Source organism: Myxine glutinosa, chromosome 6 (assembly GCF_964187855.1).
Source record: "Myxine glutinosa chromosome 6, kmMyxGlut1.1, whole genome shotgun sequence".
NCBI classification, from domain to species: domain Eukaryota; kingdom Metazoa; phylum Chordata; class Myxini; order Myxiniformes; family Myxinidae; genus Myxine; species Myxine glutinosa.
In genome coordinates, this window is record NC_136266.1 from 136,447,428 (window position 1) to 136,464,466 (window position 17,039).

Genomic DNA, 17,039 nt, shown 5'->3' on the forward strand with positions numbered 1-17,039 from the left:
TTGATGGAGGAAAGTTTATGTTAAGCAGATCATGTCTAGATTGTCAGAAGCAACCTGTATGGAGAGATAAGTCAGGTTTGAGCGAAGGCCCCGGATGTTTGAGGTCCATACCGTTAATGAAGAGAGAGGGGGAGCATCGGGTACAGGACAGGGGAAGGGAGATGTCGGGTAAGATGAAGGATGAGAGGGGGAGGTAGGGAGAGCAGTTGATAGTGTGTCAGAGATTACAGAAGAGTTACAAGAAAAGGAAAGATGAGGAGAACGAAAGGATTGATGGTGAAATGATGAGGCACAGTGAGGGGTTGTTCGAGGGGGGGGGGGGCAGAGGAAAGTAGAAGGTTGGGGGAGGTGGAGGTATGAGATAGAAGGGAGACGAAGTGGGGAGGAGGCAGCTTTGAGGAGGAGGAGGGGGGAGGGAGAATTGGAGAGGAATGGTATGGGGGGGAGATTTGAATGGGAGGAGTTGGGGGGGAGTTTTGAAGGGGAGGAGTGAGGGGGGAGTTTAGGAGGGGAGGGGCAAGGGGGGAGTTTAGGAGTGGAGGGGCAAGGGGGGAGTTTAGGAGTGGAGGGGCAAGGGGGGAGTTTCGGAGAGTAGGGGCAAGGGGGGGATTTGGAGGGGAGGGGCAAGAGGGGAGTTTAGAAAGTGGATGATCAATGAAAGACGAACATTGATAACAAATTAGGTTTATTGTGATTTTCAAGTTAGCAATCCGATTAAGAACGATGGAGGAAGGAAGGAAAGAATGTGAATTTAGAGCATGCAGTGATTTGGAGTTAAAAGGGATTGAATTTATTTTTTTTGAAGTGGAATGAGTTGGAGAGGAAATTGAAAGAAGCCTTTTAAATATGAAGAAAAACAGCGTGTTGTAATATACCATTGAAAAAAACACTGAAGGGGAAAGTTTAAACATATTTAAATAATATTTAAACAGAACCGTGAACAATCTTAAATGCACAAAATTCCGGCGGGGGGAGGGCCTGAGGGACCACCACGAGTCACGTGAACAGAGCAAAAGGTGGATGGCAAGGAGATAATGGGGGCGGGGCGAACAGCACACCTGGACAGAAGTACAGGATGAGACAACAGCACACGTGGAGAAAGGAAAAATAAATGTTTTTTGTTTTTTTGTTTTGGGGGGGGGGGGGGGATTTAAAACGTCAGACAAAGAGTATTATGTTCGGGGTAGAAGGGAAAATCTAAGAGCCAAGCAAAACACGAAGTAGGGGACTTAAGTTAGCAAACAACGACAGAGGTACAAGGCCGCACACGAGAAGCAGAACACGATTAATTACGGTATTTGCCAGACGGTATTTAAAACGTTAGACAAGTGGTCGATGTTCGGGGAAGTTAGGGGGAGAAGAGAAAATCTAAGAAATAAGCAATACAGCGAAGGAAAGAACTTAAATTCACAGAACACCTATGGGGGTAAGGAAGCCGAGAGAAACCAGGCCGCGCACGCGGTGGGACAGAAAACGATTAAATTTTACAAAAGCTTGCAAGAATTGCAAATCAACACCAACTAGAAACACACTGCAACACATGCACAATAAAATAACGAGTAGAAATTGACGAAGACACGAATGGAAAAAATACTTATAACTTCGCTGCCGTGCAGAGGTCGAAGATGCTCCCTTATGCGTAGATACACCCACACACCAGATTAGAAGTTAGTAGTTCGTTTATTTTTCAAGATATTTCGCTCACCAGGTTCAGACATATACAGACTTGGCATTTAATATGGAATATATATTTTTTCTTGACTTGGGTTTACTTTCTGAACTCAGTATATCAATCTGGTGAGTTTCTTTTCCCCTTCGGTGATGTCTTTGTTGAAAGAACCATGTCACTGATTGTCTTTCGCAGCAAGAAGTCAATAACAGGATTATATCACAGGTGGCGTGACAAAATGTACGGACAGGTACATTTGACGATTGGCTTCACAATTTGGGTATATAAGGGTTGTTGCGTTCTGCATTAGTGGAAAAACAACTGCTGTACGTCTACAAAAGTTATTGCCGCTTCCTCTGGAGATGGTCCGTCAACTTGACAATGCTGTTTGTCATGGAGTGGTGGCTTTACGAAATTCTGGCATGAAACAGCGTGCTCTTGCTCGGCAGTATGGTATCACTCAAGGTCAGGTGTCAAAGATCCTGAAACTAAATGCTCAGAGGGGTGTCCCTACTCCAATAGATCCTGAAAAGATCCTGAAACTAAATGCTCAGAGGGGTGTCCCTATCCTCGATCTCGCGAGATCTTGGAGACGGTGGCAGGGGTTTTAAATGGTCCACACGGTCTCCACGTTTTTCAAAGTTAAGTCGGTTCACAATTGTATTTTGTCGAAACTGTATTTATCGTTCGGTGTGTGAACTTATAGTGTCCCCCTTGGAAGTTTCTCGGTGTTTATCTTTCATAAATTAATCGTTTCTTTGCCACGTCGCGAGCAAGGCCTTGCAGCCTCAGGCTTCCCCCGTCGAAGGTTGTTCCTTCCTTCGCTGTTTTGCTAGCTTTTTTGATTTCCCCTTCTCCACCAAGCTTCACCAAACATCTACTATTTGTCTAACGTTGTAACCCACACACCCCCCAAAACAAACAAAAAAACAAACAAAAAAAAACTTTTATTTCCCTTTCTCCTCGTGTGCTTTTGCCTCTGCCCATGTACGCTGTCTAGCCCCACCCCCATTTTCCCCTTGCCTTCCACCTTTTGCCCTGTTCAAGTGACTCGTGGTCGTCGCTCTAGGCTTCCTCTCCCCATTGGTATTTTTGTGAATATAAGATTGTTCTTCACAGTTCTGTTTAAATATGTTTCAACTATCCCCTTCATTGTTTTATTCAGTGGTTTATTACAACACGCTGTTTTTCTTCTTATTTAAAAGGCTCCTTTCAATTTCCTCTTCAACTCATTCCATTTCAAAAAAATATTCAATCTCTTATGATTCCAAATCACTCCATGCTCTAAATTCTCATTCATTCCATCCCTCCTCCATCGTTCTTAAACGAATCGCTAACTTGAAAATCACAACAAACCCAATTTGTTATATATGTTCATCTTTCATTAATCATCCCCGCTCCCGCTCCCCCGCTAACCCCCGCTCTAGCAGGGAAAATGGCCTTTTAAAATGCATGTTGTTGTTGTTGTTGTTTCATTAATCATCCACTTTCTAAACTCCCCCCTTGCCCCTCCCCTTCAAATCTCCCCCCCCAACCATCCCTCCCAAATTCTCCCTCCTCCCACCTCCTTCTCAAAGCTGCCTCCTCCCCACTTCGTCTCCCTTCTATGTCATACCTCCACCTCCCCCAACCTTCTACTTTCCTCTGCCCCCCCTCAAACAAACTCTCACTGTGCCTCATTCCATCACCATCAAACCTTTCGTCCTCCTCATCCTTCCCTTTCTTGTAACTCTTCTGTAATCTCTGACACACTATCAACTGCTCTTCCTACATCCCTCTCTCACCCTTCATCTGACCCTACCCCTCCCCTCCCCTGGCCTGCACCCGATGCTCCCCCTCTCTCCTCACTAACGGCATGGACCTCAAACATCCGGGGCCTTCGCTCAAACCTGATTGATCTCTCCATTCAGGTTGCTTCTGAAAATCCAGACTTGATCTGCTTAACAGAAACTTTCCTCCTTCAAGATGTCTCTGATTCCTTAATATCTCTTCCTGGTTACTCCCTCCTCTGGTACGATAGACCTGAGCCTCGTCCTGGTGGTGGGGTGGCTATCTTTGTCAAAAACTCTCTTCCTCACTCTCCCTGCACTGCCCTCTCTCCACCCCACCCACAGGAGTACCTCTGGCTACGGCTTCCTCTCCGCTCCCACCTTTTGTTCATATGTGTTCTGTACCGTCCTCCAAACAGTGATGACTCCATTTACATTTCTCTGTCGGACAACATGGACCAACTTCTACCAACTCATCCAAACTCTCTCTTCCTCATATGTGGCGACTTCAACTGTCATCATGCCAGCTGGCTGGGTGTGGGTTCATCTCTCACCAGCCATGGCACCTCAGCAAAGGACTTCTGCGACTCATTGGGACTGACACAATCTGTCAATTTCCCGACCCGGATCTCAGTCAATGGAGTATCGTCTCTTCTGGACTTGGTTATGACTAATTTCCCTGCAAATGTATGCTGCTCTTTTTCTGCTCCAATCAGTTCTTCTGATCATGTGCTTGTTAAAGTGGACATCTCACTGGCCATTCTCAGAGAGCCTCCTCAGCGCCGATGAGTCTGGCATTTCACTCAGGCCGACTGGCACGGTCTGCACACTCAAGATTGAACTCTCAAACCTGTCTCCTTCCTCCAAATCCTGGTGGCGTCTGGTCAAATCCGTTTCTGGTGTTTGTTCCCCCTCCATCCCCTCCCTTACCTCAAATGGCTACACAGTTGACACCGCACGTGACAAAGCCGAATGCCTCAACTCTGTGTTTGCCTCAAAATCTTGTGTCCCAAACCCATCTCTCTCTGTTCCCACCTTTCCCAGTCGAACCCAACTTCTCCTGGACTCTGTGTCCTTCTCTCCTGACAAGGTGGAGAAGTTTTTATCAAACCTCGACTCTGATTCTGCAACTGGACCAGATGGCATCAGCCCTCGGGTCCTAAAATCCTGCTCTGCCGCTCTATCTCACCCTCTCTCTGTTCTTTTCACCCTCTCTTTTGCTCAAGGTCATCTGCCAGTATCTTGGAAATCAGCAAACATTACCGCTTTACACAAAAAAGGTGCAAAAACAGATCCTTGCAACTACAGACCAATCAGCCTGCTCCCAATTATCAGCAAAGTCATGGCATCCATCATTGCTTTGGCTATGAAATCCTTCCTCTTCTCCAATGGCTTGATCTCTGATCATCAATTTGGATTCAGACCAGGTCATTCTACTCTGGACATGTTGCTTCTGCTGTCTCAACAATGGATGGAGGTCCTCAATGCCAAACAGGAAATCAGAGCTGTCTCACTTGACATATCACATGCCTTCGATACGGTCTGGCACCCAGCTCAGCTCACCAAACTCACCTCCTATGGTATTCAGGGAAATCTCCACTCATGGCTTGCGGATTTCCTCTCTGGTCGTAGGCAACGTGTGGCCCTGAATGGATTTCTCTCATCTTCCCTACCTGTTCTGGCTGGAGTTCCCCAAGGTAGTGTTCTGGGCCCTGTGCTATTTCTGGTCTTCATCAATGATCTCTCCGACTCTCTGGAAAATCCTCTCTATCGCTTTGCTGATGACTCCACTATCTGCCGCTCCATTCCTCATCCCTCAGATCGGCAGTCTGCAGCCTCCTCACTCTCTGCAGACCTGGACAAAATCACAGACTGGTCAAACAAGTGGAACATGTCTTTCAATCCTGACAAATCTCACACTCTTACAATGTCTCTCCGAAAGGACCGACTGGACAACCCTCCCATCTACTTTCTCAACAATCCTCTCCAAGAAGTTCTGTCGCTCAAGCTTTTGGGTCTCACTATCTGCCATGATCTTTCTTGGGAAAACCACATTTCCAAGCTGGCCTCCAAAGCCAGTCGCCGACTGGGCATCCTCCATCGTGCGAAGTCCTTCCTTGGCACACCTGAGCTCCTCACCACATACAAGGCTTTCATCCGCAGATCAATGGAATACTGTTCCCCCCTCTGGGCTGGTGCTTCTGCCTCACACCTTGCTCGGCTTCACGCTGTTGAGGCCAAAGCTTTCAGAATCATTGGAATCTCCTGCGATGTAGTCAACTCCGAGGGCCTTTCACTCACTCACCGCAGGCAGGTTGGTGGTCTTTCTGTCTTCTACCGACTCCTCTCCGGCCTTGCTCCTCCAGCTCTCTCTGTGCTCTGTCCCCCCAATATTCCTTCAGGTCGCACAAGATCTGCCTGCAACCCTCTTATGGTTAAACTGCCAAAGTCTAGGCTCTCTGCTCACCTTCACTCTTTCATTCCCCTTTTCTCCCGCCTCTGGAACAAACTCCCCAACTCCCTTCAATCCCACTCCTCCCTCCAGGTCTTTAAAACAGCTGTTCACCACCATCTCTTATCTTCCCCCATCGAAAACCTTGATGTTTTCTACCCCCGGTAATTCACCCCAGAGTCCTTGCAGTGTTCATATGTTTTATTCCTCTCCCACCTCCCCCCAAGTCCTCCCGATGTCCCTGCGCTCAAATGTTGTGATTGTGTCCTTCCCCCTCTCTCCCCATCCTGTCTGCCGCTCCCCTTGTTTTTTGTGTTTTGTGTGTCGGTTTGTCTTTTTGTGTGATTAATGTTAGCTCTTTCACGAGCCTCGATCTTGTATACAACAAAAAAAAAAAAAAAAAAAAAATCCCGAGGCCAGGACGTCCACGCAGAACCACAAGGAGAGATGATCACCAGCTGCTCCGGTTAGTCTGCAATGGCTGTACCAAGTCAGCTAATCGGCTTAGGGCTGAGTGGCAGCAACTGAGAAATGTGCCTGTATCCAGAAGGCTAGTCAACCAACGACTGGTTCAAGCAGGCTATCGTGCCAGGCGTCCCCTGAGAAAGCCACGCCTGACCAGACAACACAGCCAGCGCCGATTGCAGTGGGCCAGAGAGCACCGTCAATGGCAGCCAGGACACTGGAATCACGTGGCATTCAGTGACGAGTCTAGATTTCTGGTCTATCGTCAAGATGGCCACGTCCGAGTGCGCAGACAAGTGCATGAAGCCCACAACGAAGATTGTATAGTGCCAAGAGTCCAAGCTGGAGGTGGTGGGGTGACCGTTTGGGCTGCTTTTCATGCAGGGGACAAAACTGACCTGGTTGTTCTGAATGGAATCCTGAACCAGTTCAAGTACAGGGTCATTCTGGAAGAAACATTGCTTCCATTTGCTCGTGCAGCCTTTCGAGGAAACTTTGTTTTCCAAGATGACAATGCACGGCCTCATCGTGCTCGCATGATCCAACACTTTCTTGCTGACCGTGGTGTAGAGCATATGGAGTGGCCTGCCATGTCCCCGGATATGAATCCGATAGAGAACTTGTGGGCAGAATTAACGTGTCAAATCGACAACTTGGACCAGTAGCCTCCCTCTGTGCATGAATTGCAGCAGACTATTGTCACTGCATGGCAAGCGATTCCTGTCCAAACCTTGGCAAATCTCGTGAACAGCATGCCTCGACGTGTACGTGCTCTCCTGAATGCTCGTGGGGGTTACACGAAGTACTGAACTGTAATTTTACTGTCCTTAATCCCAGTCATAATTTAGCTTTTGTTTTTGTTGAAATTTTTTTTGGCTAATGTGCAAAATAAAGAGATACTTCTGGAAAACGTACAGAAGTTTAACACAGTACTGTCCGTGAATTGAGTTCGATATCAGTTTACATCACTTTCAAGGATCAATTTATTTGCTTCGAAATGTCAAATGTGGTTTTTGTTTCTTTTAAAGGTCACATTAACACAATCTAGAATAATTTCAACATAATTCCAATGAACTTTTGGTTCTAAGTCATCTTGAAAAGTAAGGTCACCCCCACAAAAAAATATTCCATATTAAATGCCAAGTCTGTATATGGTGGCGGCCATCTTGGATTTTGACGTGGCAACCTAATTTTCAATAGCGTTCTTCCTTATGCCTAGATACACCCACACACCAGATTGGAAGTTGGTACTTTGCTTATTTTTCACGATATTCCGCTCACAAGGTTCAGACATATATGGCGTCAGACATACATGGCGGCGGCCATCTTGGATTTTGACGTGGGTTGCACCCGCACACCAAATTAGAATTCGGTCCTTCGCTTACGCACACACGCATGCACGGACGGATGCACGAAATTAGAATTCGGTCCTTCGCTTACGCACACACGCATGCACGGGCACACACGCATGCACGGACGGACGCACGCACGTTCGCACGCACAGACGCACGCACGTTCGCACGCACAGACGCACGCACGCACGCACACACGGGCGGAGGGGAAAACCATAGTCCCCCTTTCGCTCCGCGGTGCGACGGGGGACAAAGATGGAGGAAATCGGATTTAAAAAATCAAAGTTATTTTTGGGGTAAGCGTCCATTTAATATGTACGCAATTTCGTTTTATTGCTAAATTGATAAAAACACATGGCTTATTGGACTGAATGATCCATTTAGATACTTGCAATATGATATGGAAGCATGTTTAATTACGGGAAAAAGTTAAAAACAGGCTTTTTCGTACCTTGAGACAAACGAAAAAAACAGGACAAACACAAATTATTTTTAAGTCGCACAGAGACAAGTGAACCTAATTGTTGGAAATATGTACTTACTTTAACTTAGCTTAGAAAGTGTGATCAGGAACAAAGACTTAAATCCATCCAGTCGACACACAGGGAAAATTAAATGACTGTGTGCTGTGTGGAGTAAAACGAAACGAGACGATTCACCAAAACTCCAAGCCGTGATCTTTTATTCACTTGAATGCAACTGATCTACAAAGAAAACACAAAAGCTATTAAGCAAGCATCTGTGAGCACTTTCATTGCGATTACGCCATTGCAGAGATATTAGCAAATGTAGAACAGATCTTGCAACAATCTTACCAACTCGAAGACACAAGAGAGCGGATCAGCGGAATGACCCATCCTTACTCATCGGTGGTATATAAATCCTCCCCACGCGGTCGGCGTCTGAATAGCATCATGAGTGACGTTGCGGTGGGGGCGGAGTGACGTCACTTCCGCTTAGTAACGGCGTCCCGTGCCGTGCCCGAGAGCGATGAAAACAATCAGGCCGCGCGCTTGCAGTGTGTGTGCTTTGTGCTTGCAGACTTGCGCAGGAAAGTGATAGATTTTGTGTTGTTGCAACGGATTAACTTACGACTTTCGTCACATACTCCTGGCCACTTATATCAGCATGTCTTACAATACAACTATTTTGACAATCTTCCAAGCGAAGCTAATGAGAGATACGAGACCAAATTTTCGGCAATTGGCCTTGCGATTTGTCCGTACCGGTTACCGGCAAGTGCGTGGATCAAATAAATTAAAGAACAATACAAGATTTTCGAAGTCATTGTAAAAAGGGCAGTTGTGCTGGGCAACAAGCCATGATGACGGAGTTGGCAGAAGCGCTGGTTGTGCAATTATATTTATGAAGTCGATGGGACAATGCTAGGTTATCTTTGAGAAGTAGGGCCATTATGGTGTCATACTTTTCGTCTGAATATGCTACACAATTCTACACAATTTATAAAGGCTTTTCTGAAATACGAATTATGATGTGGTTTAATACGTGACATGGAATGACACTGCCCTCATGTGGAGATGTTCGGAATAGCACATGAATAATGTCGATGTGTCTGTCTCTCTCTATCTCTCTGTCTCTGTCTTTGTCTCTTTGTGTATCTCTGACTCTGTCTACCTGTCTGCCTAACTGTCTATCTCTTTCTGTCTCTGTCTATCTCTCTCTGTCTCTGTCTATCTCTTTCTGTCTCTGTCTATCTCTCTATAATAATAATAATAATAATTCATTTATTTTGTATAGCGCTTTTCCAGAAGCCCAAAGGCGCTTTGACAGAGTGGAAAACATAATGCATAACAATACATGAAAACAACAATTGCAAAAAGACAAGAATCAAGAAAACAAACAGCAGCGATATACGGCATATATATAAGACAAGAATCAAAAAGACAAGACAAGAATCAATAGGGAAATATTTAAAGCAAAAGGAGGGAGAAGGAGAAGAGATAGTCAGGGGTTAAATGCTGTGGGTTGAATGTTGAATGCAGCGTTGAACAGGTGGGTCTTTAGTGATGTTTTGAATGTGGTGAGTGAGGAGGAGTCTCTGATGGTGTGAGGTAGTGAGTTCCAGAGGGTGGGAGCAGCGATGGAGAAGGCCCTGTCCCCCCAGGATCTGAATTTGGTCCGGATGGAGGGGGTCAGGAGGTTGGTACCAGCAGAGCGGAGGTTGCGGGTGGGAGTGTGTCTGGAGAGGAGGTCAGCCAGGTAGGATGGGGCCAGGTTATGGAGGGCTTTGTATGTCAAGAGGAGGATTTTGTACTGGATTCTCTGGGGGATGGGGAGCCAGTGAAGCTTGTAAAGGACGGGGGTGATGTGGTCACGGGTCCGGGAATGAGTGAGTAGACGGGCAGCGGAGTTCTGAATGTATTGGAGTTTATTGGTGATTTTTTAGGGTGAACCATAGAGGAGGCTATTGCAGTAGTCCAGACGGGAGGTGATGAAGGCGTGGATGAGGGTTTCTGCAGCCGTGGAGGAGAGGGATGAGCGGAGACGGGCAATGTTTTTCAGGTGAAAGAAGGCTGACTTTGTGATCTGTTTAGTGTATTTGTCGAAGGAAAGGGTTTGGTCAAAGATGACGCCAAGATTCCGGATGTGAGGGGAGGTGGATACTGGGATACCGTCGATGTTGAGGGCAAAGTTATGGGTGGATTTTGTGAGCGTTTTTGGGCCAATGATGATTATTTCAGATTTATCACAGTTAAGCTTGAGGAAGTTGATTTGAAGCCAGGATTTTATTTCAGTGATGCAGTTTGTCAGGATAGAGTGGGTGTCGGTGGAGACGGACTTGGTGGAGATGAAAAGCTGGATGTCATCGGCGAAGCAGTGGAATTGGAGACCATGACGGCGGATTAAGTGACCGAGCGGGGACAGGTAAAGGATGAAGAGGAGGGGGCCAAGAACTGAACCTTGGGGGACACCTTGGGGGAGGGGAGCAGTGGGGGATTTGCAGTTATTGATGGAGATGAACTGGCATCTGTCAGAGAGGTATGATTTAATCCAAGAGAGGGCAGTGCCGGTGACGTTAAAGGTGGATTCAAGTCGGGTGAGGAGGATAGTGTGATCGATGGTGTCAAAGGCAGCGCTGAGGTCGAGGAGGACGAGAATGTTGAGGTTGCCAGCGTCAGAGGAGAGGAGAAGGTCGTTGGTGATTTTGAGGAGAGCAGTTTCAGTACTGTGGTTGGAGCGGAATCCGGATTGGAATGTTTCATACAAGTTATTGGCAGAGAGATGATGTTTGAGTTGAGTGGCTACAGCGCGTTCCAAAACTTTTGACAGAAAGGGTAGGTTGGAGATGGGTCTGAAGTTGTTTAGGGTGTCAGGGTTTAGACCAGGTTTTTTTAGAATGGGGGTAACAGCAGCAATTTTGAGGGAAGGTGGGACGATGCCTGTAGACAGGGAGGAGTTTATTGTTGCAATGATAAGTGGAGAGAGAGCAGGGAGGGAGGCTTTGACAAAGCTGGAGGGGATGGGGTCAAGAGTGCAGGTGGCAGTTTTCATTCCTATGAGGAGTTCAGAGAGGTCAGTAGGAGAGATTGGGGAGAACCGAGACAGGGGATGGCAGGACAAGGGGGGGCAGGTGGTTGGAGGGGGAGCGGGTGCGGCGGTGGTCAAGCTGTTGTAGATGTTGTCAATTTTGCGTTGGAAGAAAGAGAGGAAGGAGATGCAGTTGTCTACTGTGAATGACTGGGTGGTGGTGTTCAGGGGGCGGAGGAGTTTGTTTATTGTCGAGAAGAGTGCTTTTGGGTTTCCGGAGCCAGAGTGGATAATTTGAGAGTAGTAGGCAGAGCGGGCGCGGGAGAGGGCATCTTTGTAGTGTTGTATGTGGTCCTTGTAGGCTTGGGAGTGAACTGTGAGACCCGTTTTATTGCGGAGTCTTTCAAGTTGGCGAGCACGAGTTTTCATCAGGTGGAGTTCAGGGGTAAACCAGGGAGCAGAATGGGTGAAAGAAACTGTTTTGGTTTTTACAGGCGCAAGCTGGTCAAGGCAGGAGGAGAGAGTGTGGTTGTAGTAGTCAGTGAGGTCGGAAGGGGTGTGGAGGTCAATGAAGGGAGAAGTGGACATTTTTTCAGAGAGGGTGGATGAGAATGAGGTAGGTGAAAGAGCGTTTAGCTTACGGAAGTTGATTGTGCGATAATGCCTTGGTGTTGGGGCGGGGATGTTGATGGTCAGAGTGATGGCTAAGTGGTCAGAGAGGGTGAGGTCGGAGCCATAGAGATGGTGCAAATTTAATCCAGTGGAGCAGACAAGGTCCAAAATGTGACCACGGATATGGGTAGGAAAGTCGACATGTTGAGTGAGGTTAAAGCAGGTGAGTAAATCAGTGAAGTCAGTGGTTATTGTGGAGTCAGTGGAGTCCATGTGGATATTGAAATCACCAAGGAGGAGGATTGAGGGGGAGAGGGAACATAGCTGGGTCAGAAAGTAGGAGAAGTCAGACAGGAATGATGGGTGTGGTTTGGGAGGGCGGTAGACGACAGCCATGACTGACTGCGTGTGACCAGAGAGTTTTAAAGCCAGGTGTTCAAATGATGGAGCAGATGAGATGGAGATGAGGTTGGTCTTGATGTCTTGACGGTGGATAACGGCAATTCCACCACCTCGGCCCTCCGAGCGTGGTTTATTGACGTAGGAATATCCATTGGGTGTGGTGAGGTTGAGTGTGTAGTAGTCCAGAGGTCGTTGCCAGGTTTCGGTGAGACAGAGAAAGTCCAGTTTGTTATCCAGGATGTATTCGTTCAGGATGAGGCATTTATTGTTGAGGGACCGGGTGTTGAACAGGGTGAGCTTGATGTTGTTTTGAACAGCAGGGATGAATTCAGGTGATTTAGCCAGGGTTCGTAGGCAAGAGGTGCGATCGTGTGGGTTGCTGTGACCAGGTGCGCTGGGACGAAGAGTGAGAGTGCGCTGAGCCGACCAGAGGACGGGGATGGAGTGACCTGATTGCAAATAAACAAACTTGCGACCGGAGCCACGGTGAATGTACCTGGGTCGTCGGAGGAGTCCATTTGATTTGATGGCAGAGATGCATGATGGGGTGGAGCGGGTATTGAGCAGAAGAAGCCTTGCGGCGGAGTACTTCAGAGCCATGCCAGGCAGGAGCGAAGGGACGAGTACGAGGCCAAGGTCGAGGAGGCAAAGCGGCAAACGCAGCGGCAAACGCAGCGGCAAACGCAGCGGCAAACGACTGCAGCCGCTAATCAAGACCACAGCGGCAAACAAGGCCACAAGGCCACCAAGACCACAAGGCCACCGGCAAACAAGGCCACGGCCACAAACAACGGGAGCGGGCCTTTCGATTCCGTATTCCGTACCATCAAAAGCAGATTCCGTTATCCAGCCGGAGAACACGCGGCACGTGCGGGTGTGAAAAGGCAGGACAGGTGTGAGATGTCAGGTCAGAAAAGTAGAAGCAGACCCTGTACATCCATCCAGTCGGAGAAGCGGCGAATATGCAACGCCAGCGTCCTCTCGCAACCGAACCCGGAAGTCAATATGTCTCTCTCTCTCTCTCTGTTCTCTCTCTCTCTCTGTTCTCTCTCTCTCTCTGTTCTCTCTCTCTCTCTCTCTCTCTCTCTCTCTCTCTCCGTCTCTGTCTCTGTCTCTGTCTTTGTCTCTGTGTCTGTGTCTCTGTGTCTCTGTGTCTCTCTGTCTAACTCTATCTCTTCATCTCTCCTTGTCTGTCTCTGTGTCTGTCTCTCTCTCTATCTCTATGTCTATGGATTTGGTTCTGATATGATGGATCATTGACAGGGTGTGCAGCTGCAGCTGCAGCTGTTAATGTTGATGTGTATGATGTTATATAATGGTAATGTGAAATGCTGATGCAGTGTCATTCTCTATCTGTCTCTATCTCTGTCTCTCTCTCTCTCTCTCTATCTCTATCTCTATCTTTATCTCTGTCTCTATCTCTGTCTCTGTGTCTCTCTGTCTATCTCTCTCTGTCTATCTCTCTCTGTCTATCTCACTCTGTCTGTGTCTGTGATGCTAATGATGTTATTATGCTGATGCATTAGCTGATGCTAATGATGTTATTATGCTGATGCATTAGCTGATGCTAATGATGTTGTTATGCTGATGCATTAGCTGATGCTAAAAAGTGACTAAGAAGGTTGGCGTCAGGAAGGGCATCCCGCCATAAAAACATTGCCTCAAAAAGAGAACCATGACAATTACAACTACATGTGGGCAGGGCACAGCCCGAAATGGAGATCAGTTTCTGAGGTTGGGGACATGGAATGTAGGGACAATAACAGGGAGATCAGGAGAAGTGGTGGAAGTATTGGTCAGAAGAAGAGTGGACATATGTTGTGTGCAAGAGACGAGATGGAAGGGAAGTGGTGTGAGAATGGTGAAGGGTAGGGAGGGACAGAAATACAAGTTTATGTGGCAAGGGTGCCTGGAGGTCGTGAATGGTGTTGGTGTCCTGTTTTCTGAGGGGTTTGCAGACAGTGTGGTGAGTGTGACTAGAGTGAGTGATAGGTTGATGATGGTGAAAATGATGATTGGAAAGCTCTTGGTGAACGTCATCTCGGGATATGCTCCGCAGGTTGGTCGAAGCGATGAAGAGAAGGACAAGTTCTGGTGTGCGATAGAGAAGCTGATGGAAAACGTGAAAGATGAGGAAGTTGTTATGGTAGGAGGAGACCTAAATGGACATGTGGGAAGGAGTATGGATGGTTTTGATGGATTTCATGGGGGTTACGGATATGGTGTGAGAAATGGAGAAGGTGAAAGATGAGGAAGTTGTTGTGGTAGGAGGAGACCTAAATGGACATGTGGGAAGGAGTATGGATGGTTTTGACGGAGTTCATGGGGGTTACGGATATGGTGTGAGAAATGGAGAAGGTGAAAGGATTTTGGAGCTTGCTGATGGAGCTGATTTGTTGATTTGTAATACTCAGTTCCAGAAAGAGAATAATAAGCTTGTTACATACACGTCAGGTGGGTCGACGACAACCGTTGACTACCTGATGGTGCGTAGGCGAGATAGGGGGCACCTCCGGGACACAAAGGCGATCCCGGGGGAGGAGGCTGTTTCACAGCACCACTTGGTTGTCTGCGACATAAGGGTGAAAGGTGCGAGGAGAGCTCGGTGGGTGAAGTACCAACCGATAATGAAGGTGTGGAGGTTGAAAGAGGTGACAGTAAGGGAGGCATTAAAAGAGAGGCTGAGTAGGGTCGAGGATGATGTGGTTGAGCTTGAAAGTGGTTGGATGTCAATGAAAGCTAGTCTGTTGGGAGCCGTTGGTGAGGTATGTGGATGGACAAAAGGACCACCGAGGCACACGGAAACATGGTGGTGGGATGATGAAGTTGGAAAGAGGATTGACGACAAGAGGAAGAAGTTCAAGGAGTGGCAGAAGGCGAAGGGTACGGGAGCAGAAACAGCAGAGCATGAAAGTTATAAGGCAGCCAGGAAGACTGCAAAGAAAGAGGTAGCAAAGGCGCAGGAGGCATGTAGGAAAATGTTCGGAGAACGCTTGGATTCGGAAGAGGGTCAGAAAGCAGTATTCAGGATTGCAAAGCAGATAGCGAAAGAGAGGTGTGATGTGATGGGGGTGAGTTGCTTGAAGGATGAAGTGGGACAAATCGTTGTCGACCCAGATGGAATTAAAGGAAGATGGAAAAGATATATGGAAATGCTGTTGAATACAGAGAATGAATGGGATGGCAACATCGAGAGTAACCCAGTTTTAAGACCGGCAGAGAAGATAACTGAGAAGGAAGTTGAGGAAGCGATAAAAGCAATGAAGGGTAGAAAAGCGGGAGGGCTGACGGGAGTTGTGGGAGATATGTTGAAGGCAGCAGGAAGTTGGGGTGTGAAGAGAATGACAGAGATCTGTAATCTGGTGGTGAAAGAAGGCCGCATTCCAGTGGATTGGGAACTGAGTACCCTCGTCCCTCTATACAAGGGGAAAGGTGACCCTCTGGAGTGTGGCTCGTACCGAGCGATAAAGTTATTGGAGCATGGAATGAAGGTATTGGAAAGGGTGTTGGAGAGGAGGATAAGGAAGAAAGTGAAGATCGACGAAATGCAGTTTGGATTTATGCCAGGAAGAGGAACGACAGATGCGCTTTTCATTGTGAGGCAGTTGCAGGAGAAGTACATGGAGAAGAGGCAGAAGTCGTTTCTTGGGTTTGTTGATCTGGAGAAAGCATTCGATAGGGTTCCACGCAAAGTATTGACATGGGCATTGACGAAGTTAGGAGTGGAGGAATGATTGATCAGAGTCGTGATGGCAATGTACAAAAGAGCGTGCACAGCTGTAAGGACGAAGGACGGGAACAGTGGTGAGTTTGAGGTGAAGGTGGGAGTGCATCAGGGGTCGGTACTAAGTCCACTACTATTTGTAGCTGTGATGGAGGTGCTGGCTCAGAACGTAAAGGAGGGTTTACCGTGGGAGTTGTTGTATGCAGATGATCTGGTGTTGATTGCGGAAAGTATGGATGGACTGAAGGAAAAGATGAACAAGTGGAAGGAATGTATGGAGACAAAAGGTCTGAAGGTGAATATCGGAAAGACGAAGGTGATGGCAAGTGGTAAAGCATGTGGTGAGGTGGAAAGAACTGGGAAGTGGCCCTGTGCTGTGTGTAGGAAGGGTGTCGGAGTGAACTCCATTCAATGTACAATGTGCGCTGAGTGGGTTCATCAAAAATGTAGTGGTCTGAGAGGGTCATTAACCAGTGTGGCAGCTACATTCAAATGTAAGGTGTGCACAGAGGGAGCTGCAGTTGGAGGAAATGTTGAGTTGGATCTTGGAGACGGCGTGAAGCTGGAAGGTGTGAAAACATTTTGCTACCTCGGAGACATGCTGAATGGAGAAGGTGGATCAGACTCGGCAACGGTTGCTAGAGTGAGATGTGCATGGAAGAAGTTTCGGGAACTGAGTGGCGTGCTGATGATGAGGGGAGTGTCGTTGAAGCTGAAGGGAAAGGTGTATGCTGCATGTGTGAGAAGTGTTATGATTTATGGGAGCGAGACATGGGTAATGAACGAAGAGCAGCAACGAAGGTTGGAAAGGGTGGAAATGCGAATGGTTCGACGGATGTGCGGAGTATCGTTGAGAGAGAGGAAGACAAATGATGAATTGCGAAAGATGATGGGAATAGAGCCTGTGATTGATGCTGTGAAGAGGAACCCCCAAATCTGTCTGTCCCCCAAATATTCCTACAGGTCGCACAAGATCTGCCAGCAACCCTCTGATGGTTAAACTGCCGAAATCTCGGCTCTCTGCTCACCTTCACTCTTTCATTCCTCTTTTCTCCCGCCTCTGGAACAAACTCCCTCACTCCCTTCAATCCCACTCCTCCCTCCA

General features: G+C 47.5%; 1 protein-coding gene across 3 annotated transcripts in view; it reads right to left on the bottom strand.

Moving 5' to 3' along the window:
• Positions 1 to 8,648, bottom strand: part of LOC137430338 (thialysine N-epsilon-acetyltransferase) — a 54,439-nt gene extending 45,791 nt beyond the window's left edge. The window contains exons 1-2 of one of the 3 annotated variants that reach the window (XM_068121132.2): positions 8,523 to 8,622; positions 8,367 to 8,411 (exon numbers count right to left, since the gene is read on the bottom strand). In XM_068121132.2, the coding sequence (XP_067977233.2) occupies positions 8,367 to 8,411; positions 8,523 to 8,564 (87 nt within the window). In that variant the 5' untranslated portion in view covers positions 8,565 to 8,622. Of the gene's footprint in view, positions 1 to 8,249; positions 8,271 to 8,366; positions 8,412 to 8,522 lie in introns of those variants that run through there. The other 2 variants (XM_068121133.2, XM_068121134.2) reach the window with 2 other exon arrangements.
• Between the last annotated feature and the right edge of the window lie 8,391 nt (positions 8,649 to 17,039).